At 53.2% G+C, this 25,443-nt stretch overlaps 7 protein-coding genes across 7 annotated transcripts; 4 read left to right on the top strand and 3 right to left on the bottom strand.

Annotated features, from left to right (window-relative positions):
- Positions 1-40: 40 nt before the first annotated feature.
- On the bottom strand, positions 41-845 carry LTHEOB_1844 (Ethyl tert-butyl ether degradation protein; the record flags this gene model as incomplete). Its single annotated transcript, XM_035510590.1, has 2 exons — positions 41-70; positions 138-845. 2 exons carry the CDS (start codon positions 843-845, stop codon positions 41-43), a joined length of 738 nt encoding a protein of 245 aa, XP_035366354.1.
- A 2,330-nt stretch (positions 846-3,175) lies between these two features.
- Positions 3,176-5,823, top strand: LTHEOB_1843 (Alpha-glucosidase; the record flags this gene model as incomplete). Its single annotated transcript, XM_035510589.1, has 3 exons — positions 3,176-3,365; positions 3,454-4,815; positions 4,883-5,823. The coding sequence occupies 3 exons, from the start codon at positions 3,176-3,178 to the stop codon at positions 5,821-5,823; spliced, it is 2,493 nt and encodes an 830-aa protein (XP_035366353.1).
- Positions 5,824-7,950: 2,127 nt separating this feature from the next.
- On the top strand, positions 7,951-8,879 carry LTHEOB_1842 (Thioredoxin-like protein; the record flags this gene model as incomplete). Its single annotated transcript, XM_035510588.1, has 2 exons — positions 7,951-8,361; positions 8,415-8,879. The coding sequence occupies 2 exons, from the start codon at positions 7,951-7,953 to the stop codon at positions 8,877-8,879; spliced, it is 876 nt and encodes a 291-aa protein (XP_035366352.1).
- A 5,073-nt stretch (positions 8,880-13,952) lies between these two features.
- Positions 13,953-17,505, bottom strand: LTHEOB_1841 (uncharacterized protein; the record flags this gene model as incomplete). Its single annotated transcript, XM_035510587.1, has 3 exons — positions 13,953-15,058; positions 15,126-17,250; positions 17,302-17,505. 3 exons carry the CDS (start codon positions 17,503-17,505, stop codon positions 13,953-13,955), a joined length of 3,435 nt encoding a protein of 1,144 aa, XP_035366351.1.
- A 935-nt stretch (positions 17,506-18,440) lies between these two features.
- LTHEOB_1840 (uncharacterized protein) lies at positions 18,441-20,720 on the top strand (the record flags this gene model as incomplete). The annotated part of the gene is made up of 5 exons (XM_035510586.1): positions 18,441-18,580; positions 18,638-18,947; positions 19,008-19,227; positions 19,289-19,786; positions 19,846-20,720. The coding sequence occupies 5 exons, from the start codon at positions 18,441-18,443 to the stop codon at positions 20,718-20,720; spliced, it is 2,043 nt and encodes a 680-aa protein (XP_035366350.1).
- Positions 20,721-20,891: 171 nt separating this feature from the next.
- Positions 20,892-21,629, bottom strand: LTHEOB_1839 (Cytochrome P450; the record flags this gene model as incomplete). The annotated part of the gene is made up of 2 exons (XM_035510584.1): positions 20,892-21,310; positions 21,365-21,629. The coding sequence occupies 2 exons, from the start codon at positions 21,627-21,629 to the stop codon at positions 20,892-20,894; spliced, it is 684 nt and encodes a 227-aa protein (XP_035366349.1).
- A 1,976-nt stretch (positions 21,630-23,605) lies between these two features.
- LTHEOB_1838 (Beta-lactamase) lies at positions 23,606-24,757 on the top strand (the record flags this gene model as incomplete). Its single annotated transcript, XM_035510583.1, has 1 exon — positions 23,606-24,757. One exon carries the CDS (start codon positions 23,606-23,608, stop codon positions 24,755-24,757), a length of 1,152 nt encoding a protein of 383 aa, XP_035366348.1.
- Positions 24,758-25,443: the final 686 nt, after the last annotated feature.

Raw genomic sequence — 25,443 nt, 5'->3', positions numbered from 1 at the left:
ATGTCCAGCCGTTAAAATGTAACTGCTCTTCTTTGAGCACTTAGGAGGAGGTATCAGAAACGAAGGGACCCTAATCAAAACGTTAGCAGATAGCCTCAACTTACACATCGAGAGTAAAACTTCAAAGCAAAACTCACCATATACACCAGATTCCGGTGCTCAATCTTCCACGTCCCATCCTCCTGCACCCCCCACCGATCCTGATACTGCCCGTACGCATACATCACATCCTTCATCCCCACCGGCTCGTCCAGCCCCTTCCCCTCGGTCCCGTTCTTGAAATGCGCCGCCGTGAAATACGTCACCGACACCGCATTCCTCTTAAACTCCCTCTCGTACTCCTCACCACCATCATCGCAAACACTAACCACCTGCGTCCCCAACACGTGCTGCGTCGCCGCAAAAACAGTCAAGTACGGCGGCAGCGTCTGCTTGATCTGGTCGCGACCGCCCGTCAGCACGCCGATCGGCGCGCCGTAGTCGGCCGTCGCGCCGGGGGCGAAGACGGCGTCCAGCCCGTCCCAGTCGCGCCCGTCGATGGCGAAGGCGTACAGCGTCAGCGCGTGCTTGATCGCGTCGACTGCCGCCAAATCCCAGGCGCTGATGGTAGCGGCGCGCGGAGGGGGGAAGGAGGAGGTGAGCTGGGCGATGGTGAGGGGGGAGGGGGTGAGGGGTGGGCAGAGGGAGGAAGAAGAGGAGTTCGCGGATGGTGGTGGTGGTGGTGAGGCTGATGACGATGATGATGATTCGATGGTACGGGCGGCGAGGACGTTCTGATTGGCTCCGGCGTTTCCGGGGGCGGGTAGCCAGCTAGTGGCTAGGAGGAGGAAGCCGGGAAGATGCATCTTTGGTTTTTGTTGCGCTTTTCTGCAGGAGGATACACAAGTGTGTAGTTTTGTTTCCCTTCTTCTTCTTCCGTCTTATATGTCCTGCAGGAACTGTGTGGGCTTGCAGAAGGCCCATATATGTCGTTGATCACAGGGCCACAGAATGCTCGTCTTGTGGAAGGTGTGTGCCCCCGAGTCATGGCATTGCAGTGTTGTCCCCACCGGAGAACACCGATTCCTATTGCTGTGCCGCAGGAGCTAGTACTCAACTATACCGATTTTTGTGTAGCCACCGAGAAAATGACGTGTTTTACTGGTGGTGTGGAGGGAGCAGCCGCGCTGAAGGCGCTGAAAATTCTCTGGGTCATGCATTATCCCCACTACTTTTTCGTGAGGACTGCTCGCTTTGGAAAAAGCTCTTTAGCGCCGCAGAGTTGCTGCGCCTCGCTATTGGAACAGCGGCTTCAGTGGCGGAAGAGCGCGGGACCCGCGTGACGATCGAATACGAAGAGTATTGGTGATGATGCAATATGAGCGAGAGACGGAGACTTATATTGTATGATTGTAAATGGAAATTTGATAGGGCTGTCAACTCACATCAGTCTTAGAAAGGTGTATGGTTCATACTGAGTCGTGTGGTATTCAGGGTCCATCGCATCCTACGTACAGCCCCTGTTCATCCCAGCAGGTGGGGACCCAAAGTCGATGAGAGTGGGGAGTTGTATAATACAAAAACGCTGAGAGGGGTATCGTATAATACAGACCGTCCTATGCCTCTTCCGTCTCTACGATATTCAACACCTACTCCACCTCCTCATTCCCTTTCCACCACCGCCATGCCCACTGACAGTAAAACCAAGTCTCCATGGTGCCGAAGACGCACAGAACAGCGATGATGCCGGTCTTCATGTTCCTGCTGATGCCAAGCGCTTCAAAGCTGAAAGCCGGATACTCGGGGTTGCTCGATGATTGTCTATGACGCCCCGGCTCCTTTGATGTGAATGAGGTTTTGTTCCGAAGGATGCGTCGGGTCGAGAATGCCGAATAAAGTATTGGTTGGCCGAGACGTAAGCGCGGCTGAGCGCCTGAGGTGCGCGTGACTTCTCTCGGAAGGAGAGCCTTGGAGCCAAGGTGTCGATATATTGCTGCGCTCATGATTTCGGTGCCTGATCGAGATGTTTCTGGAAAGGAAAGTGGGTGTGATCGCTGCAGATCTGGTCTCCGGGACCTTGGTGAGATGTATGTAGTCTTGCGACTGTGCCCCAGCGCCTGACTCTTACTCAGCCTTGTATAACTTGAATCCTTCGGGCGGCTGATCCGATCCACCCCGCTGGGCGCGCTTACAATTTACCCGCACCCGAGCTCCTCCTGCAGATATTAATGGTGCGCTGAATATCTAAAATTTGGCAGTAGAATAATGGGAGAGCTGATTGGTAGGGCTCTGCGCCCTCAGACGACCATACCCGCCATTCCCCTTTCCCCATAGGCTTTATCGTGTAATCAAAAACCGTCAGCCTTATCCTAAAAATGATATATACTATTCGCTTCACTTGTTAATTTTATTCTCGAATTTGTTTGGTGGGGATCAAGCAATACCATTGCATCCACATCCACTCCCAATTTCTCCATCCTCCTTCTTTGTTCTTTTTTCTCATTTCTTCAAAGATCAGCTTTTTCATAAGCACAGAATACTCACTTACTGACTTGAGGTAGGTTTGTAAGGCTTCCGAGACCTTTTGCTCTTGCACTGTTCAACGCTTTGTAAACCTTGCTTTGAGAATTAATCAGGTCTTGCTGTGTTTCATTGAAATACACACTTATGGATCATCCGCCATGCTTCACCGCACACGCGGACCTAGGCATCAGCCTCCCCATCTGACGGTCAGAACACGAATACGTTTAATAGATTGGAACAAGTCCTGGCCAAGCTTAAGGCCCGCGATCAACAAGCACCTGCTCGGGCCAATCTCGTCAACAGCCGAGAAAATGACGTCATCCAGGGCCTGGGGCAGTCGTACCCCGCCTTTAACCCTCGATGGTACCTGAACCACGCACAAATGCGGTGACCAGAAAACGCAGCGGTGGGGCAAACGTCCTCGTTGCTATCTCCGGGGCTGCGGTATTTTGTTTGTTTCTTGCCGCAACGAGTGCTCTGCTCCGCGAGCCATTGGGACGTCTCCGGTATCCGGTATGGCGTGCTTGAACAGGCGTGCCAAACATGATTCTTTTTCGCCGAAGCACCGCGATGGCGTGCGGCTATATGAAAGGCGGCTCTGCTGTCAGTCAATTTTTCAATTGTCCTCCTCTTGTGCTGCGCGCTGTCTCGCAAAGCATTGGGCAACAGCAGTATGCAGCACCCACTCGTCTGCCCCTCGACGACATCGTCAGCGGCTCTTGCTGCTGCCGCCGTTTTTGGCGCGCCCATTGTGGCCGCGAACAGCGTAGATACGTACTCGCTGGGCGCCTTTTCGGTCCTCGTCGACCAGGCAGCATCCTCCGTTGATGTATACACGCAGTCCGGAGCCGAAGTGTGGAAAAGTGAGTGAGCACGCAGCCCTCAAGCAGCAGACCTCAACACAATCACAAAAGCAAAAAGAATCGGAGGGCTAACCAAACAATCCCACAGCTCCATCCGACTACCCCCTCATCTCCGCCTCTACCGGCCTGACCAACTTCTCCGACTCGTCCGGGAACTTCGAGATCACAACCAACATCACCTCGCGCTGCACCTCCCCGACCATCATCTCCGTGACCCAAACCAACGGAACAGCATCCTCCTCCGCCCTGACCCTCTCCGGCGCCTTCGCCGACTCCTCCCCAGCCCAATGCGCGGACTGGGCCTGGACGCTCACCTTCACCGCCAACACCACCACCACCACGACCTCCTCCCACTCCCGCCTCCACTTCTCCGCCGCCATCACCAACAACAACAACGCCTCATCCTCTACCGACCAGCTCCCCTCCAACATCCACCTCGCCCACCACTCGCCGCGCAACGAGTCCTTCTACGGCCTAGGCGAGCAGACGGGGCTGGGCAACCTGCGCGGCTGGCGCATCCCCGTGTGGACGCGCGAGGGCGGCGTCGGCCGCGGCGCGCAGCCCGTGACGTCTTACCTCAACGACGACGGCGAGATTTCCGGCACATTCGCGGGCGGGTCGGCGCTGACGAGCTACACGGCCGTCGCGTCGCTGGTCAGCAGCCTCGGCCGCTGGCTGGTGCTCGAGGGCGCCGCGTTCTCGCTGTGGGATCTGGCCAGCAATGAGACGGGCGAGGCGCTCGTGGACCGCGCGGACGATTGGCCGGCTGTGGGGGATAGGAGCGAGGGGAGTGGGGAGGTGGTGGAGATTTTGTACGAGGGTGCGGCGGTGAGCGGGTTCGTCGGCGTCGCGGGCGATGAGGAGCGGGATGGTGGTAGCAACAAGCTGCTCGAGGCGACGGGCGCGCTGACCGAGGTGACGGGCAGGCAGCCGGCGCTGCCGGACTGGGCCTTCGACGGCGCGATCCTGGGCATCCAGGGCGGGCAGGAGAAGGTGGAGCGCATCGTGCGCGAGGCGCTGGCGCAGAACATGCCGCTCGTGGGCGTCTGGCTGCAGGACTGGAGCGGCACCCGCCTGCAGGCCGGCGCGTACAACATCTCCATCAGCCGGCTGTGGTGGAACTGGGAGCCCGACGCGGAGCTCTACCCGACCTGGGCCGACTGGGTGCCGCACCTGCAAGAGGAGTACGGCGTCAGGACGCTGAGCTATGTCAACACGTTCCTGGCGAATGTCAGCGCCAAGTCGTCGGGCCACAACAGGTCGTTCTACGAGGAGGCGGCTGCTGGGGGCCGCTTCGTGGTGAATGCTACGGCCGGCGATGGCTCGCCGTGGAGGCTGACCAGCGGGCCGGGCATCGATGCCGGGTTGCTGGACCTCTCGAACGAGACGACCGTCCAATGGTTCAAAGACTTGTTCAAGCAGCAGTACTATTCCGTCCCTATTTCTGGAGGTAAGCTCGCCTTTGTATCAACCACTTACAAAAAAACTACTCACTGACCCCCCTTTTTCTCCACCAGCCATGCAAGACTTCGGAGAGTACCTCGACGTCGACTCCACCGTTAGCATCTCCTCAGGCACCGTCTCACCGCGCCTCTTCCACAACGAATACCCTGCGACGTGGGCCAAGCTGCTGCGCGAGGCGGTCGAGGAGCTGGGCGTGGCCGACGACACGATCGGCTTCCACCGCAGCGCGTCGACCTTCTCGTCGCCGCACACGAACCTCTTCTGGGTCGGCGACCAGAACATCGACGCGACGCGCGAGGACGGCATGCGCGCCGCCGTCAGCAGCGCGCTGCACGTCGGCTTCTCCGGCTTCGCCCAGTCGCACGCCGACGTCGGCGGCTACACCAACACGCTCGCGACCGTCGGCAACATCACGCGCTCCGCCGCCCTGCTCGGCCGCTGGGCCGAGTCCGTCGGCGCCTTTGGCGGCGCTGCTTTCCGCACCCACGAGGGCAATATCCCCCAGGTTAATGCGCAGACGTACACGAATGCCAGTACGCTTGCGTATCATGCGTACAATGCGCGCCTCTTCGCTAGCGTCAAACCGTACCGTAAGGCTGCTCTGGAGGAGTACCGGCAGCGCGGCTGGCCGTTGCTGCGGCACCCGGCTGTCTACGCGCCGAAGGATAGCCTCGCTGTCGCGGTGGTCGATGAGGTCTTTTGGCTCGGCGAGGCGGTGCTGGTGGCGCCCGTCTACGACATCTACTCGCAGCGCTTGCCGGTGTATCTGCCGCAGATTGAGATCGATAGTGAAGGCGTGGCGGTGGATGGTATGCAGTACAAGCATCTTTGGACGGGCGAGCTGTTCGAGCCCGGGAAGACGATTGTGGTGGATGCGCCGTGGGGCAAGCCGGGTGTGTTCGTCAGGTGGCCATTGAGGGATGGTGAGGAGGAGCTGTTGCAGGGACTTTTCGACTTTGTGAAGAAGGAGAATGGGACGGTTTTGACGGCTTGAATGAAGAAATCAAAAGGGGGGACTGAAGAAACAGTTTAAAGAGAAAAGTAAAGATATAATTCTTTGAAGAGAATGCTTGCCCTTTCGAGTTAGGGTACTTACGTCACTCCATCGTGGCACTGTTGACCTTGTAGAGCTGAAAGCGATGGTCGAACACGACTAAATTCCCCGGATGGTCTTTGCTGATTCTTCCCCTGGTGTTGCACTTGTTGCAATAGTACAAACGCAAGGTCCCAGCACGATGGAGCGCCATAAAAATTCCCTTTTAAGCCGCACCAACCAGTGGCCCGCCCGCATACTTGGGCTGCGAGATAGTCTAGGCAATCGACGATATATCTTGGCTTCGAGAATACCTAGACCCTGTCAGCCGTCGGGATCGCGACAACGATGTTCCCGGTGGTTGGCATCCGTATGACGTTGCGACAGCTCAGGCGGCCATATCTGTTTCAGATTGTGGGGGAGACAAGTGTATTCTTGATCGCAAGCTTGTCCGCAGATCTGCAACAGAGTTGCGTCCGTGCTAGCGATGATGTGTTCGGCGCTGCTGGGCTCCCTCGAGGGCCCGTGTTTGGTGCGGAGTGGGCAGCACACTCAAGTGATGATCTTTGGTGTGATGGGTTTAGCGGGCACGGGTTGCGTCCAAGCTTCGATGTCATGGCGCGGGCTAGCTCATGACGTATTTGGGATTGATTTTGTTGTGTACAAGTATTGGACGAAGGAATGACGTTGACGTTGATGTTGTGCAAGAGATTTTGTTAGAAGCAGGGTCCTGACTATAAGGTAGCGTACCGCCGTTAATGCTCCGATCAACACGCACGTTTATTCGCAACATTTGGGATGCGAGATGGTGTCATCGGCGGCATGCTGATCCTATGCAATGCTATAGCTCGTTGCTATAGAAATCGGCTATCCCGGATACTGCGGGAGAGGCATGGGCCTATGAGGCTTCTAGCCGCTTCACTGGCCATCATTTTCCGATTTTGTCACTGGCGCCAAAATGGCTGCCGTCGTGACAAGGCTGGGAAGTCAGGCGGGTCAAGCACTATCGCAGGCGCTACTTGGGAGTGCCTCGGGTGAAATGCGTCGCATGTGTGCGACTTTGGTAAATGCAACTCACTCAGCCGCACCAGATTTAGTGCAGTGGCGACCTTACGGCAGGCGATGACTGCGATCTTCTCAGATGCAGTCAGGAAAAGTAACCTTTTGCTAGACAAGGCCAGGCCGCGGCCGCGCGAGTGGTGGGGTAGATGGCGCAGACGGCGGGTAATGTAGGCGCTTCCGTCGGGGCGCCGGCGCGGCGGGAGGGCGCTGATTGGAGCAGGTGTGCGGAAAATATTGTATTTTCCAAGCAGTGGGGGCTCCGGTGGGTGCATGGCCGTCGAGTCGAGTGCCTTGCGCATCGGCAGGTCAAGTGACAGCGGCGAAGGGTCGGGATTGGAAGCAGGGTGGTGGTGAGGGAAGAGTAGAAAAAAAGGCTGGCGCGTGCGCTCGATCGGCAGGTCGCGCGGGCACAAGGGGTCCCCTGCGGCCCGCCGTCCCAGCGCTATCTGCCGAATCACAGCCCTTCCGCTCACTGCCTCTGCTTTGCGCGTGTCCGTATCCTGCTGCGGTGGCGGCCGGTGCCTCCGCGTCAGACGGGAAGTCTGCGGCCACTGGTCGCTTCAGCTCTTGGGACCGCGGCCCCGCGCCCAGCCCAGACGACCCTGGACTGTCAGAGGCCGCCACTCAGGGTTCCAGGCGCATAGCTTGCGTTGCAGCATCGTCCGATAGCGCTCTGCGCCCCACCGATTGGCGCCCCGGGCATGGACGAATTTCGCAATCGCAAATCAATGGCTTCAGCACGCGGCCTCGGCTGGGGCCTGCAGCCCTGGAGATCCCTCCCGTTCAAGCAAGTCGTAAGCCCCCGGCCTCAGCTATCCACTGCTAAATCGCCCGTCGACCCTCCTGTTTCTTCACACTGCTCCTCCTTACCTTCCAAATTCTCCCTGTGCTGCACCATCTCCGCCCCACATCCCTGTCCTCCGTACTACCTGCACGTCCGTTTTCTTTTTTAATCACCTCGCCGGCAGGCCTTTACTGCCTGCATCCACCGGCTTCTCTCCAAAATTTCCTCCCCGTCCCATCCAGATGCCTCTCCGCAAGCTCCAAAGGCTCCGCAATGTGCGGCAGAACTCAGTCTCCGGCTCTGAAATGACCGAATCTTCCTCTCCCACCACTTCCACCAGGTCTTCCCAGAGCTCCAATGGCACTCTTGACACCAATGTCTCCAGTCTCTCGTCATTTGACCATTGCCATGATGCCCGCAACAATTCTCTCTACGGATCCTGCTATTTCGACGCCGAAGACTATTTTACCCAACTTCGTGAGGACGTAAACGTCTCCGATGACTGCCCAAGCAAAAAGACCCTTGAGGAAGCCGGCGAGATTGTTATTTACGATAGCCAAGGCATTGGCAAGCCCTTCAAGAGCTTCTTCCAAGGTGACATGGCCATCGGACAACGCCAATTGGTGCTCTTCGTACGGCACTTCTACTGCGGCGTACGTGCTCATTCTACCATATCAATTCACACAACCTCTAACGCCCATGACAGGCCTGCCAAGCCTACCTCAAGGCCTTGACCAAGTCAATTGATCCGCAAACCTACTTCACCATGCCGACGCCGACCAACATCATCATCATCGGCTGCGGCGCGCCGAGCATGATCCCGGCCTACAAGGAGTACACGGGCTGCCCGTTCCCCATCTTCGCCGACCCGACGCGCTCGCTGTACCGCGCGCTGGGCATGTCCATCTCCTTCGACATGGGCAACCGCCGCCCCGAGTACATGAAGGACATCGCCCCGCCCGCGTGGATCGCGGGCCAGCTCAAGCAGGTCGGCCAGCAGACGCGCCGGCAGGGCGTGCGCAAGGCGATGCGCTCCGGCAGCTGGCTGCAGATCGGCGGCGACTTCTTGTTCGAGGACGGCGAGGTCATCTGGTGCCATCGCATGCGCAACTATCGCGACCACGTCGAGGTGGCGACGCTGAGGAAAATTTTGGAGATCGACGATGATTGAGTGGGGGTGGAGAAAGAGACGAAGATCATTTCTATTCTTGTCTATTGGACTCACAAGAGCTGGGTGCGGAGGGAGGAAAAAAATTGTAATGGCTGCTCGCACCCTTGGGCAGTTCGACGGACGGAGGCAGCGGCTTCCTGCATGCTCAAACAAACGTCGGGGAGAGGGGTGGTGTCGGATGCCCGGGTACGGGTCCTGCGCAAGGGATGGATGCGGCTGTGCGACCCTCACGACCCAATTCTCTCGCGTGCCGCCCCTGCGGGACCTGTTGCTCAGCATGCATTGCAAATCACTTTTTGTTGCATTGCAAAAAAGTGTCCGGACGAACCCCCATCACCGGACCCAGCTCCCGCTGCTTTCCGCGAGACATCTTAAAAACTCGGATGACGACGATGACACGGGACGAGATGCAACTACGGGGGCCTGCGGCCGAGTCGGTGTGTCCGAAAGAGCCGCACCGGTGTCGAAGGCGAGAAGGAAGAAAAAAAGCAAATCAATCTTATCCGGTGACGCGGACATGTCCGGTCTTACGTTGCACAACATGTGGTGGCGCAAAGAGGCGTCCGGAGATTTCTTGTCTTTACTTCGCTTCCATACGCCTCCCCCCTTTTTTATTTTGTAAGGGTGCACATGTATGTCACCAGATACGACTCACGAATGTCACGAGGAGGAAGAACGTTAAGGGAGATGGAAGAGGTGTGGACGAATGCGAGGAGGAAGTTGCAGCTGACGGAGAGGTTGCGCATCGTCATGCACGGCTTAGCCCGTTTGTATGCGTGTGGAGTCGGGCCCGGGCCGGAAGGGGAGATCATTGATCGGCAAGGAGTCAGTATCGATGCACGGCTGCTACAGATAGGTGTACCTGCTCTTGTTGTTAACGATTCTAACGGCCTTTGCATACATCAATGGAAGAATTCAAATCAATCCGATTATTCTCTCGCATTTTCGCTCTCACCGCTGCCCAACGCCAAAACCGCATGTTGCCTGACTAACCTTCCCGTCTGACACAGCCACTATTGGGTGAGCGATAAACCACGGTTGGTTCCTGACGCACGATCAAACGGCACTACTGTCCGTGTGTGCTCACCGACAAAAAAGATTCTGGAATGGAACCCCACACCGATCAGCATCTGTCATCACTGACGCAATCGTCACACACAACTACCATTCACCTTTTCGAGATTCCCGCAGAGCAAGATCGTCGGCCTCCCGCGTCCTTCCGCCGTCGATCCCCGGTTCGGAACTCTTTCCCTACGAAAGGATAACTCTCGCGGTTGATCACCGGCAGCAAATCTTAGTGTTGTGCGCGCGCGCACGCTGTGGAGACACGTTAAAAGAGACACTAAAAAAAGAAATTTGATCCCATGGTACCGAGCGTGGAGCTTCCCACGCAACCCCCCGGTGTTTCAGTTCGGGGCGACTTGTTGTAAACGAACACGCGAAAGCAAGCGAAAAGGGAATAAGTTTCGAGAGAGAAGGTGCGTGCGAGCGCACTGTGATTAGCGCCACCGACGGGGGGATCCGTGTACCTGGGCTTCGGGTACACGGAAGCTGGCGAATCGATTGGACCTGAAGACCTACGGTACCGAGCTACGATACGAGTCCACGCCGTTTTGGAAATCGTGATTGGTGCGGAATGCATTGGCCTTGCTCTCTTTTTACTTTCAACGCTCTTTCTGCGCTATTCGCAGCTTCGCTTTTAGACCAATGTCGAGCTGAAGTCCAATGGATCCTTTGAGGCTGTGTTTAGCCTGCTGCTTACTATTCTCATCCGTGGAAAACTTGGTTGAGCCGCTGCTCTCCCGCAGGGTGTACCTGGCGAAGAGGGGGGCCAGAGCCTGATTGGCTGCACCGAAATTTCCGGATCCGGAGCGGGGTAAAGGTGAAGCCGGCTGACGGCACGCATGTGAAGAACAGCAAACAGGCAGCGGTGTCGTGGGAAGTGTACATCATCTTGCATGATTTTCTGCTTTTCTTACGTCGTTCCAGCATTTTGTTGAGAGTATTCCATAAAACTTGTTGAAGTGAGGTGGTGATGCGGAGCATGCTCGCAAGGAATTTGGATACACTTACCTGCAACTCGAACAGCTAATATGGGTCACATAATCTTGTCGGTGAGTCCGCCCAGCTGAACTGAATACTTGATTTGCTAACGGCTTATACCTTTATGTCAGTTGACTAGATAGCTACGTCTGACTGCCAGCTATGAAATACAGTCCTTGCGAAGAACCTCGATGGGATCGTGTATGCCATTGTGGATAACGGCTGAACGTATTACTTGAGCAGCTGAAAGAAACCCAAAACCAGTATCAGACACAGAGCTCATTTTTTGCAGAATTCTGGAAACCTCCCTCCCTGATACCCACACGCTCTGAACAGTGTTCCCCACTGCATGGAATAGCTGACTCTGCATATACCACAAGCGAATATGTTACATTGTCTCCGTAAAATTCCAGCGCAGCCTTATTATGACGTCAAACCTCGGACGGGGGATGACCCGCACATTGCGCCACCAGAAATCACAGGGCATATTTAATGATCATAACAGCTCCTCAAGTGTCAAGCCTCTTCCGCATTGCTAGCAGAATCAATTTTCGCAGATTCTCGCCCGTCCGATGGAAAGTCTTTCAATAATCTCTGGTCTCATTGTAGGTAGCGCCGGAGAGACGAGTGTGCACTCGAGGCGGCTGCGAACTGCAATGCCAAAAAAGAATTGTCAGACCTCTGTGCTTTAGTTTTTGCTGCCGCGTTTATTTGCCGTATATCTCGTGTTCTTTCTTCAACACCAAGGCAGATACCCTGCAGGTTTCACCACAAAAGCATGATCCAGTCAGGTTACTTTATGACATCACAGCAGACGATTGGTGTATATAATCAGGTAGTTTCTGCTGCATTCTGCTCTTCAGCAGTGTGCAATTCAATCACCTTTGCACTGTTCAACAAAAATATATAAAAAAAAATAAGGGAAGACATAATGATAATAGCGGAAGCAATATGAAGCCTCCAGTAAACGACGAGCAACACCTATTTAGTGAAAACGTTGGCACCAGTGCACCTTTTATGGTCCCAATTAGCGAAAAATCAAGATTACTTGTGTCTTTTCCACATATATTCTTCTTAGCTGGTTGAAGAGATGAGCACAGTAGCGAAGCATTTAGTGAGGTAAATGGGATCGTCGGACAACCATGTGGTCGCTCTATATTTTGTATTGGTTAGGCTCTGAGGTCGGCTGCTAGGGATTGTGATGACTTATTTGGTGTCTCACTGGAAGCCTGGCATTTAAGGCGCAGCTTATGACGCAAGTGTCTTCCTTGATAGTAGCCCAGGCATCCCTTTCTCCAGAAGGCGGGTGCAATATGGTTTGGAATCAGCAGGTGACTGCGACAGTGGAGGGTAAGCTGACTAGCGAGCCAATCTGCTAGCACTTCGCTTTCAGCCTTGCCCGGCGCAACAACATATCGCCCCGTTTGTATGGCTCGACTGACACGTTGCATGAATTGTTTGGCTGCTGCCTATCCAGTAACGACAGGCGGATGAGTTATGTTGATTCAGCCTTGCGAGAAGAAACCCTTGGCATACGTCAATTAAAGTAGCCTCGCCGGAGGGAGCTCTTCGCCCGGCTGATATATAAAGGGCCACGGATATTGAGCTCCGCTTTGCTAGTCATAGCAGCCTTTACCTCGCAAAGAATAACATCATCCGCCCACAATGGCAGACAACCAGGTCACCACAGCCGCAGAACATTCCGAACAAGATACTGTTATCCAGAGGGAGATGATATACCACCATAAAAGCTCTGGTGCAACACAGACACAAGAGCAAACGGTGTGTAGCCAAGATTTTCTGAATTAGCGAATGAAGAAAGCTGATAGTAGAATCGTTTCAGGACTCTGTCGCCACGCAGCCGACTGATTCAGGCGGTGCCCAAGCATATGCGGCCAATGCACAAGCGAATTCAGAGGGCGCCCAAGCAAACGCTGCCGGTGCTCAGGCGAAATAAGACCAGTGTTGACGAATAAAAGGACGAATAACGGAAAGGGGAATATTACAGGAGGAATGGAGTTGCAGTGATCAAAATAAGAGGTACTACGGATAGAATATTGAACAGTCATGGTGGAATTTACAGTCCTTCCGAACCGGCAGATAGCCATGGAATGCGCTGACAAGTTTGACTCTGCATATTATGGCTAAGTGCTTTCTACACCCTACATGTGCAAACGTTATGTCGTCGTTTAAGCCTCCAGAACCGCAGCCATAGCGGAGGAATTTGTCCTCACTTGAGTCTCTATTCAGTCATGTGAGCTTTGATAATAGAAAACTCAAAATCTAGCTTCGGACCCCGCAGAAATGCAAGCTTCGGTCATGAATGATGCTAAAATCCTTATTTTGTTATGATTAGCAGAAAGCAAGGAGCTCCGTATGACGCGTCAATCAATGAATTGCCGGGGGACTGCCAGGCGACTGCCTGGTGACTGGAATATATAAACAAAACCAACAGCCTCCTCTTCCACGTACGACCATAGGTCGCAGAATGCAGGGCTTCCCGTCCGCTCAGCCGTACTTAAGCTGCGAACCGGCCGATTAGTACTCAAGTGGGTGACCATTGGGGAATCCCGGCTGTTGTACGTTTTTTTTGGTGTGCCGAAGCACCGACCCCTTTTTGACCCATGCAACATTCATTCCTCCACAACCGAACGGGCATCATGGCATTTTGCTTCATTGTATGGAAATGTCTACTCGTGTTGTTGTCTCTCTCATTTTTGTCCTCTATCACTTACATACGCTCTTCGCGATACTACTTTTTCTCGATTTCCACGTCTTAGCTCTCAGCTTTGCACGGTCGCATTCTTTTCACAGCAGATTCGCAAAGCTAAGAAAGTGTTCATGTGAATATGTTTGGCCTTATAGTGTACTCAAGACAATCACGATGTGGTAGGCAAAAGTATGAGATAGGGGTGCTAAATTCGTAACTGATGCTGAACTACCCCTAAAACTCTCCCAACGATGATATTTACGGCCACGACCATTTTATATGAGAATCATATCTTACCAAAATCTCCCTCACCCAGAACCCTAGTATCTGGCATCCGGCGGGGCCCGATAATTGCTGTCTGGGGGTGGTTGGCCGTAGGTGCCAGTTCCTCGTCCATACACATTACCCGCGCCGTCATCCATACGGAGCTGCTGCGGTGGTATGCCACCACCACCGACACCTCCTCCCATGCCGTCCCCACGCATATCCCTCTCGTACACATCACCGCCCTGCCTGCCTTCCGGTGGGTAAGAGCGATGGCCGTAATCCAAGGGGATGCCGGCCTCATGCGCCTGAAGAGAAGGTGCCTGGCGCGGTGGTGGCGATTGCCCGTAGTACTGATCATCGGCCGTAGGCAAGCGTCGAGGGGGCTCGGGAGAATAGAATGGATCATTGTAATACGGGTCTCTATATCCATCCCGAGGGGGAGGACGTCCCTGCGAGTACGCTGTTCCTCCGCCTGCATGGGTTGGAGTGCCTTGATGAGTTGGGACTTCGCGATGATAATGCTGATTCTGATGGAGCCCGATGGTGGCGGTGGGAACCCCGGCGGCGAGGCGCGGATCGTTGCGGGTGCCGTCGCGCTTCGCCAGCACGCTGTCTGTTCCCCTCTTCGTGTGGGACATGTACTCGTCAAACTCAAGTGTGGCCTGGGCAACAGCTTCGAATTGTGCAGCGTCGAGAATTCCGGGCTTGCTGTCGCGAATATTGCGCCGCGGCTTCACGTGAACATTGTCGATGCCGGCGCCACCGGACGACGGCGTCGAGGAGGACTGGTTGTCGCCCGCGCTGGTCTCCAGCAGGTCGTAGTGCGCAAGCGAGACGCTGATCTGGAAGGCGTTCTTGATCTGCCGCCCGTTCCAGCGGCCGACCTCATTGTTCGTCTTGTTGAAGTGATTTTCAGACCACTTAAGGATGCTGCCGCTGTCGACGGCGACACGGCGCTCGCCGTGTGCCTCGTTGGCGGCTTCGATATCCTCAATCCGCTTGATGTTGAGTAGGAAGATCTGCCTGTATTGTTTCCAGTTGAGCGGCGGATAATAGAGGCTCATGTGGATGCGCGACTTGAAGGCCTCGTCGATGATGCCAACGCGGTTGGTGGTAAGGAAGAGAATCCCGCTATAGTATTCGAGGATTCTGAGGAACACTGACGCAGAGAAAAGGGTGGTAAGCGGGGCACGTTCGGGCTTTCGAAAGGGAAGGGGCTGACTTACCAGTGACCAATGCGTTTCTCTCCAAGTCGGTGGGCATTCTCTTAGTGAAAAAAACGTCTGCTTCGTCCAGCAGCAGAATGCAATCCCAAAGGTTGGCAAGGCGGAATATACGGGTGAGATTCCTCTCCACGTCTCCAGGCTTGAAGCCGAGATCTCCGCAAGTGATAGAGAAAAGCGGCTTACGGTTCTCCTGGGCAACCGCCTCAGCAGTGGCCGTCTTGCCGACGCCCGGCACGCCATGGAGAAGGAACACAAGGCCAGTCCCTTTGCCCTTGATGATGTCCTGGTACATCACTTCCTTGCCCTCATGACGCCGTTTCTTCTTTCTGAAATGTTCCTGCACAAGCGACCGCACCATCTGTTTGTGCGCATCGTTGATGCTCAACTTGTCAAAAATGTCAGGCTCCGGCTCGATGACTTTCAGGCAGTTGATGTCGGCGTTGATAAATTTGCGCTGCAGAAACGAGAATACCATCAGCCGCTTGGGAAGGAGGACCAGAGACTCTTCAGACAGAGCCGCGTCATCGCCCTTTCTCGAGGCAGAGAGGAAGGCGTCGTCGGCTATGGCCCGGTTACGTCGTCTCATTCCGACATCGTCAGAGCGAATGAGTGAAATACAGACATGTTCGAAGTTGCTACGGTCGAGCGTGTATTTGTACGTGTGGAGCGACTCGTCACTGCATGAATCTATCCGCCACGTCCCGATCTGGCCTATTCCCGGATTGTGGAATTCGGGAACCCATGATGTGACGGTCTGATAGGCCTCGGCAAAATCGACGATGACTTCGCTCTCAATGTGCTCGGGATACTTGTCGACGTCGTCAAGCGCTGCGCCGGTCGTGTTACGGGTCAAGGTCCAGCCGCGGTGATAGAGATGCTTCTTCTCTATGTACTGCTTGAATGTCGTACCGCTGGCCTTTTGATCGGACATGAAACTTTCCTCATCATCGAGGAATCTGGTTGGGTAAACGGGCAACGCTTTGATGTCTCTCTCGCCCTCGAACTGGCGGATCTGGAACTGGTGTTGGACCGGGCGATACGAATCACCATCGTAGTCGATGTAATAGCACCAGATCTTAGCCGTCTGCTCATCGTCGAATAGATCGTCATCAGCCCCAGTTACCATGTCGTCGTCATCATCGTCGTTCCTCACTTTGTCTTCGACGGAATCGGGGTTGCTGGGAACTTCTGGTGTGACGATTGAGTACACTCTCCAGCAGCTTTGATAGGATGCTTGCACAGTTGAGTTGCTCGCCGTTGACCCGTAGTCTGCCGATCTTTTCTTCTTCTTCTTCTTCTTGTGCGGGACAGGCGAATAGACGAGCTCGCTCTCCCGAAACAGGTACCAGAGGTCGGTGAACCGCACCTTGCGGGGCTTTGGACCTGGGCCCCTGAACATGTTTTGAAGGGGCACCACATTGTCTTCCATGTAATTGACATAGACTCGCATATGAATGAGAGCGTACTTGCTGTCAACGAGGTCGCTGTTATTAACACTTGCAATCTCCTCTTCGGGCTTGCCGTCTTCCTGGCCAGCGGCGGCTGGATTGTCTTCGAGCTTTCCGCCCCACTTCTCCTCAAGTCGAGCCAGAGCCTCTCTCATCTGCGGCTGGAAATGCATCAAGATCTTGAAAGGCCTGCAGAAGGTGTGCATGCGCCAGGGGTCCGAGCAGGTTTTGTCGGCCGCCTGGTAAAGATGTTGCAGTATGCACGGTGACTGGATACGGATGCGATGAAGCAATGTCGTTTCCACGTCCAGTTGGGGTGGCTTTCGCTCATCGATGTCTCGTGAGTCCTTCGCCTTGGATTCTCGCCTGTCGTTCTCTTTACGGAGATCCGGCTTCAGACTGGAACTGCCGTGGAGGACTTGCACGATAGGCCGTATTTCCTCCTGGGTGAAGAAGTTCTTGAACTGCTCCAAATTCGTGACTCTAACCGTGGCTTCCAAGTCCTCGAGTTTGCTTGGCTCCGAAACAAAGTCTGAGTGATGTGATTTGAGAGAATCAACATCACCGTCGTCCTGCTCCGGAATGCTGGTGTCATCAGGAATTTCCGAGTGCTTTGACGCGGTGTCGTCTTTGATCTCATTTGCACCGGGCTTTTCAGTCATCTGTGCTTCTTCTATCTGCTTTTACGTCAGAACTTGATTCCCATGGATGATAGGCAATTGACTTACCATAATGGTCTCCTCAGCACTCCCGGGGTCTGTTCCAGCTTGTGTGCCTGACTGGCTCGGTGATGCATCCTTCTCCGCGAGATTATTCTGCTGCTGCGAGCTCTCTGGAGGCAAAACATCCACTGTCGTGATCTCTGGCCCCGCAGCCTCGGTATCCGTTCTCAATGCAGACTGGGGTCGGCAAACGTCTACACTGGCTGACATATCCACGAGTAAGACTCAGGCTCGTCAAGATTGTTGGAAGGCTCGCGCCCGTTTGTGAATGAGATGTTGAGTATTCTAAGTGAGCTGTATTTCAGCTTTTAAGAACAGAATGGATCTTTGTATCGTGAGAGTCGAGGCCCGGAGGAGGCTGAAAGCGGATAGGATAAACTTGCATCACACTTGAGCCGTATATGCAAAGCCTCCACATATGCAAAAGTGGCCGAGTGATGTGGCAAAGCGCACTCCGAATCTCAAATTGTGTGGTGGGGCGGTGGGGCGGTACGAACCTTCCACCGGTGGGAGGTTCCTCCAATCGATAGAGCCGCCATATAACCAATTCGACCATGCCTGCATATGCGGCTATTTCGCATAGATCAGTTGGTTATAAATCGGCTGAAAGACGATCAGCTCGGGTGGGGGCCGTAGATGGTATCCGTAAATGGATGGGGCTTGAGCAAATTTTTTCAGCCTCGTGTCGCTTTCCAAACGGGATTCTGCAACTAATTCTTAAAGCTAGGGCTATTATACTACGAACTGTAGGACGTGGAGCATTTTATGATGCATTTTCTCCAAAAAGCCATATTGGCGGGCAGTTGATCGCCTGAGGGGATTCTATGGTATCGATACAATACACGTCGGAACAAGGGTATCTTCAGCCTCGTCTTAGATGATGGAAAGCTTATCGCTGTTGCCTAAACCATGGATGACACGTGTATCGAGCTAAGCCACTCTGTTACGCTTTTTCTCCATAAAAAGAAAGCATGTGACAATGTGCGGCTGCATAGGTAGCTGACTGATTCCGCCGATCAGGTCTGGAGTTCAACCCTCCATTTGCCCTTCCCCCTCATGTTCAAATTTTCGGGCAAATTTTGGAGATAACGTAAAGCGGCGGTTCACACCAGTCTTCAAGTCCTGCTGTTCGATGCCAAAGAAAGATGGCCAATTTGGACCATACAGATCTTCCGCTGAGGGTGTCATTCATCAAATCCGAAGCACCTCGTATCCATAAGGCTTTATCTATCCCTTCAGATTATGACCGACTGACTGATACATTTGTCCCTCCACGTCAGTTCAGGTAAGAGGTTGTTGATTCAAGCACCATCCGTTTTTATCTGAACAATTCTCATGGCAGTATTTCGGATGGCCAGTTTCAAGTCGAGAAGGAAGATTTGCAAGCCGTCATTGCTGAGTTTCAGAGCTCTTTCCCCAATAGCGGCCTAGAGCTTGATGCGCAAAATTGCAGTTGGGATGTTGTGTTCAAACAACTGGAATCTGCCCAGGTGCGCCATGAGGCTATGGAAAACGACGTCGGCATTGGATACCTGCGTAAGCTGTGGCGGAAAGCAGGAGAGAATGCGGACAAAGTCGACCCGTGGCTGGACTTCATTCCCGACGAAAAAGGCCTCAACTTCGTGCGAGCGGGCTTGGTGGTTATCTTGCAGGTGAGACCGACCCCTATGGAATCGCGAAAGGTTGTTCCAGGCCTAAACAAATTCCTGTAGCTTGCGAAACGGGCAGCAGAAGAGCGGGAGAGGGTGCAAAAAGCCGTCGTAGTAGTAGTCGATGCCGTCACCAGCGCAAGTCCGAAGCGGAGAATATTCAGATGGGACGACTCCCTGAAGAATTGTATACACAAGCTATACGCATCGGTCCTGGAGGCGGTTGCTGTGATCATCCAGTACCTTCTCCAACGAGTGGAGAAGCCAAGATTTCCTGAAAAGGGTAGGTCTCCCAACATTCCCCTTTTATGTTAGCGCCTGAAGTCAATATTGATTCTTTGAAGCCATCAAGAAGGCCCGGGGCCTGTTCAAAGACAAAGACGAAAAGCCAGCAAAGGCAAAACCGCCAACGAAGTCGGTGAAGCACGTTGACAATGCCGTTGAAAGCGTCCAATTGAAAGCCGAAGAGTTCTTGGAGCTGTGCATCAACTTGAGGGACGAGATATTCGTTGCAACGTACATGCAGGGGCTTGAATCTCGGGAATCGCTCCGCCGTATCGACGCATACACGAAGCACAATGCTATTACCAGCATCCAGATCCAGCAAACAGTAGACAGTCATATCCCGGCGATCAGAGAGACAGTGGATGAGTGCCTTCCGGAAATCCAAGCTCAAAACAAAGTCACGCACGACAAGCTGGACGACGTCAAGAAAGCGATCGAGGCCGAATCTGACGCTCGGTACGCCAAACTCGAGAACCTCATGAAGGAGGAGATAGGTCGATGCGCACAGAATCTGTTCAACGAGTTCTTGAAGAGTCACGAGAAGACGCTGGATCAGGGTAAGCTGCGATAATTGCCCGATAAGGAGCTAAGCCATACTGATTGCGATGAAATTCAGGACAAGATCGACATGGGGCCCGCCGCCTCGCTCTTTCCGCTCCAGAGATACCAAGATCGCGGACTCCCGCCCCGGGTCCTGCGCCACTTGCGTCTCTCGAGGTGCTAATAGAAGTGCTGGGAATCCCACTTTCGGTGCCCAACGACGACCTGGACATCATTCTGATGGAGAAGGAGTGGTTCAAAGAACAGACGCTATCGATGACGGAGATGCTCTTTCAGACACCTCATTTCGGCGAGTGGTTCTTCAGTGATGGCTCCGGCCTCCTCCTGGCAGACGGAAACGATGAAGAACACGCTAATGACGCAATATCAGCCATGTCGGTCGTCTGTCTCAGTCTGATCGGCAGCATCGTCAGCGCGCGGCGAGACAATCAGGTTATTCTTCACTTCTTCTGCAGCCTCCACCGCGACGACCGCGAGGGACCCGGCCTAATGATGCGGTCGCTCATAATGCAATTGCTGTTTGCCCTCCGGACACACCATTACTTGGATCTCGGCTTCATCCCTAACGATACCTGCCTGCAAGATTTGCAGGAAGGCGAATTCCAGGCATTTCTGTTCATCTTCAAGGGATTGATTCGGCAGTTCCCTGCCTACATGACCGTATATTGTGTCATTGACGGTGTGCAGTCATTTGAGAGCTACCCTTACCACTTCCAGAGCGATATGCTGGGTTATGTGAGGGAGTTGCGAAAGCTGGCATGGCCCCTGAGATCGAACGGATGGCATGGTCATCTCACAGGAGACTATGGAAGCTATGGAACCGCACGTTGCAAGTTCAAGGTGCTTCTCACGAGTGCAAACGGGACAGATTTGATCGGGCAACAAATCACTAGTCCTTCGCGGCGTGTTGCTCTCGGGTATGATTTCTGAACATGTTCTGTTAATGGACTGGGGCAGTGGGATTTCTTTGAGTGGCGCGAAGCTGATTGCGACCTCGTACTAGTACTTGTTCTAATAATTGAGGTCTCCTTAGGCTCACGCACGGGACCAGCATTGAAGTCTGTATTGAATTCGACTCTACCTCTAGATTAGGTAGGCACTCTAAGCAGGATTTTCTCGCAGTCTATACATCAATCTCCCTTCAGGATTCGTGACAAAGTCCGAGCCCACCGCAATTGGCTCCGGAACATCCTGCCCGTCAGCAAATTTCCAATCGTATTTCATGACCATGTGAGACAAAATAATCTTGACCTCGTTCGAGACGAAAAATCTCCCAGGGCATGAATGTATGCCGTGTCCGAAACCTAGCTGGCTCGGACTGGTGCTAGCGAACTGATTCGAGTTCTCTTTCCCAGGCTCGCTACGCATTCTGAGAAATCGGTACGGATCAAACCTCTCCGGGTTCTCGAAGATTTTCGGGTCACGGCTGCCGTCGTTGTACACCACAACGTGGCTACCTTTGGGAAGAACGGTCCCATCCGACAATTTGACGTCTACCATAGGTACCCTTTGAACGGCGGCTAATGTATTTTATGTCAGCAGAGTGGAAAGAAAACCTGACATTGAGGACATACTTTGGCCGATCGGTTTGAGTCTTTGCGTCTCCTTCATCAAACTATCCATGAACTTCAGCTGTTGGAAAGTTTTCTTCTGCCACCCATGCTCTTGAATGACTGAAGTGATCTCCTCTCGCAGTGGAGCAAAGTACTCCGGATGAGCGCAAAGGTCGTAGAGGATCTGAATGATCAAGTCTGTAGTGGTGTGTAAGGCCGCGGAAGCGATAGACAGTTGACCTTCGACCAAATCAAACTTTCGTCCTTTGGCAACGTCAATGAACATTGTGATCGCGTTCTTGTTTTCCTGTCTTTGCCTCCCTGCTTTCGTGTCGGCCATGTACTCTTTCGCTACGTGCTCAACCTCTGGACCAAGTACCCGACGGGTGTCCCTTACTAAAGCACGTAGCTTCCGGCAGTCTGAAAGGAACCAGTGGACGTATGGGCGGACGAATTCTGGCCAGGCTCGCAAGGACTGTGCGGAATCGAAGGACAGTGTTGCGTATGTTCGGGCAATTCTCAACCACTCTTCGTCCCGGCCCAGCTTCTCACCCATGAATACGCGAGAAGAAACCCGAATTATCACCATATACATCGAGTCGAAGGGCTTTATCTCTTGCCATTCTAGATGCTGTTAACGCATTTCCTAAAGCACTGGGAAAGAGGGAGCTAAACCTGAAGGGGTTCCAAAGAAATCTTCTACAGATAATCTCGTCTCGTCGAGAAGATCTTTCGTCATAGAATCTGTTCGTAAAACGGCGTCAGTCGTCTAGATTCCAACATCGTAATAAGATTCATTCACCTAAGCTTTGGGTCAGTTTGATTCTTGCCGTTTGCTGAAGAATATTCTCGTGGGTCGCGGCGTGAAACCCCTCGAAACCAGGGATGTCGGCCATGAAATTCTACATCAAGTTAGCAGTGTGCCGACTTCTTGAAGGGGAATGGAGATAAAACCCTTCGGAGAGCATCGTTAGCGGACAAACGCTTATCACTCTCAATTTCCTTCATATATCTTGACGGCAACACAATCTGTACACCGCCTTGCGTCATGACCTGAAAAGGACCGCCTGTCTAATGTTGACTGTGAATAATTCTGCTTTAGGAATTGCATGAGACAATGCTAACCTGTTTGTGCGCATCGGCAAGTATTGCCTGCGCTGAATGTTTGTAGGCCCTCTTGGCCTTGCTGTGGGACAACTTGCCCTTCATTCCCATCACAGGGAAGCCCTTGTAGAAAACAAAAGCATTTTGAAAGAGATATAAACATAGAAGACCGATGAACACTGAAACACTGATTGAGGGAGGGCTGATAATGTGGACAATCTCGGCAGGCAAGTGAGTCTCCATGTCTGTGAAGAATGATACTTGAATACAGAGAGAGGACTTGGAGGGCTCATTGTTCCTTTCAATATGGTCAGTCCAGACAGTATTTATCACTCCAAGTACTGTTCGACAGATGTAAAGAAGCCTGAGGGTCGGGTTACGGCTATTGCGCTCACCGCAAAGTAGGCGGCGTTAACGGAGATAGCTACGCTAGACACGTTGAAACAGTTGTGGCTCCCGGATTTAAGCTGTGCTCTGTCCGAGAAACAACTTCATTGACTTCTGGCTCAGCGTCGACATGTTCCAATCAATAACAAATACGTATAACTCGAAAGAGGGTCGCTAACAAAGCACTACAGACCCGCGGAGTATCTAGGATACAGCTGTGCCTAGTATTTTAGGTAGTAATCTTAATTCTCTGTATTTAGGAGCTGCTTAAACCAGGTTGTTAGGCAGATATCTTGACGGAGATAATTATCGATTGACTGATTGATTGATTCATACTCCGTCCCAGCTGGGACTTGCGGGCCTGTGCTATACGGGCTGAGATAATTATCGAGGGTTCGCCTTGCCAAGCCGTTGTTGCAGATTCTTCCTTGGAAGATACAACCTACTGATTCTCTTACCCTCTTCCAAACTGAACCAGGGTATACCGTATACCACGGAACTTCGGAAAGTTGAAACCCGACACGCCATGCGTAGAACGATGAAGATCAGGGTTCACCGCATGACACGGAACTTCGGGAAGTTGAAAATCCGACATGCCATGCGTAACTCGCTAGCGGGCACTGTGGGCCCTTGCTATATCTTTGTTGACATTCCTGCGTACCATCGAGTAGACCAGAGACGATTGTATTCGTAAGTCAGCTCCCAACATCTTCTTCCTTTGATCGATAACCCTACAGTCCACTGATCCTAAAGGCGGAGTATTCCAAATCAATGATGGCACAGGTACATGGATCATGCGATAGTCGCTTCAAGAAGGTTGAAAGGCTACTTCAATCGTACATCAACTCAGGAGAAGAGCTTGGAGCCTCATTTGTCGTTAACATCAATGGAGAAAACGTCGTCGACATCTGGGGTGGCTACGCGGACAAAGATCGCACCCGCTTGTGGGAGCGCGACACAATCACCACCGTTTGGTCCACCACCAAATGCATCACCAGTCTTGCGGCCCTTATCCTCATCGACCGTGGTCTCCTCTCCCCCTACGAGAAGGTTTCCAAATATTGGCCAGAATTCGCGACCAACGGCAAACAAGATGTCGAAGTCCGACACCTCCTCTCCCATTCCTCTGGCCTTTCTGGCTGGGAAGCCCCTGTTACACTCTCCGATGTTTTTGACGTCCCAAAAGCCACTGCGCTGCTTGCAGAGCAGGCGCCGTGGTGGACTCCTGGGACTGCGTCTGGATACCACGCGTTTACGATGGGCCACCTCGTCGGTGAGCTCGTCCGGCGCGTCACAGGTAAAACACTAGGGCAGTTCATATCTGAAGACATGGCTGGCCCGTTGGCAGCAGACTTCCAGCTCGGTGCACAGGAGAAGGACTGGCCACGCGTCGCAGAGACGGTTCCTCCTCCTCCAATGGATAGGCTACCGATGCTAGAGCCGACGAGTGTAGCGGTGCGGACGTTTCGCAATGCGGTCCCAGATGCCACGGCGGCGAACACGAATGCGTGGAAAAAGACAGAGATGGGTGCGGCGAATGGACATGGGAATGCGAGGAGCGTGGCAAAGTTGTTGTCTACTGTGTCTCTCAGCGGGCAGGTGGACGGCAAGCAGTTGTTATCGCAGAAGACGATTGACCTTATATTCGAGGAACAGTTTCATGGTGTCGATCTCGTAATGGGCACGCCGGTTCGCTTGGGTATGGGCTTCGCTATGGTTGCTAAGGATACTATGTGCGGATGGCTACCCGAGGGTCGCATCTGCGGCTGGGGAGGCTGGGGCGGCTCGATTGGACTCATCGACTTGGACCGGAGGATGACCATCTCCTATGTCATGAACAAGATGGAGAACAGTGTGGAGATGGGTAATTATCGGTGTCAGGCCTACGTGAAGGCAGTGTACGAGGCCTTAGGGAATTTGTAATAAAAAGAGGGGTAATTACCAAACCCAACTCTTTTTTCGCGAAAATCCCAAGCCCAACCATCACCGGCCAACCCTAACTCTTAGATGGGGTAGGTTGACCTTCTTTTTTAAAAACCCTTATAATAGATGTCTGTGGTCTTAGCCATTAGTACTTAGATTTTAATTTCGTTGAAGTTCTGCTGCGGTTGAAAGATGGTAGATTTTGGTGAAGAAGTTGGGTTTGGCCGACGATTGTTGGGTTTGGCCGGTGATAGTTGGATTTGGGATTTTTTACGAAAAAGGAGTTATGTTTGCCCTTGGATTAAATGACTACTGGCTATCTGAAGAGGGTGGGAGGAGAGGCTATATAATATATTAAAGTATAGCTACGAAAGAAGATAAAGGTGTGGATACTACTACGGAGAGTGCGATAGGACAGATTGTCCCCAAAGCACGAGCCTCAAGTGTGTAAACTATAAGCGACCACTCTACAGGCTTAGCCTAATGCATATACGACGTCTGCCCCTACCTAATCAGGTCCAATGCTAACCCACTACAGAGTATGGGTCCTACAGTTGAATATCTTACATCTCTCAGACCGTAACAGGTCGGGCGAGACGGATTTTGTAAGCAACCGTGACTAACGCAAGCAGGTACCGTCCACACAGTTCACTACGGCAAATAATGCTCGTGGCGCCACTAGGTTG

Source organism: Lasiodiplodia theobromae, assembly GCF_012971845.1.
Source record: "Lasiodiplodia theobromae strain AM2As chromosome Unknown scaffold_4, whole genome shotgun sequence".
Classification (NCBI taxonomy): Eukaryota; Fungi; Ascomycota; class Dothideomycetes; order Botryosphaeriales; family Botryosphaeriaceae; genus Lasiodiplodia; species Lasiodiplodia theobromae.
The sequence above is the reverse complement of the archived record's forward strand: the minus strand, read 5'-3'. Positions and strand labels throughout refer to the sequence as shown.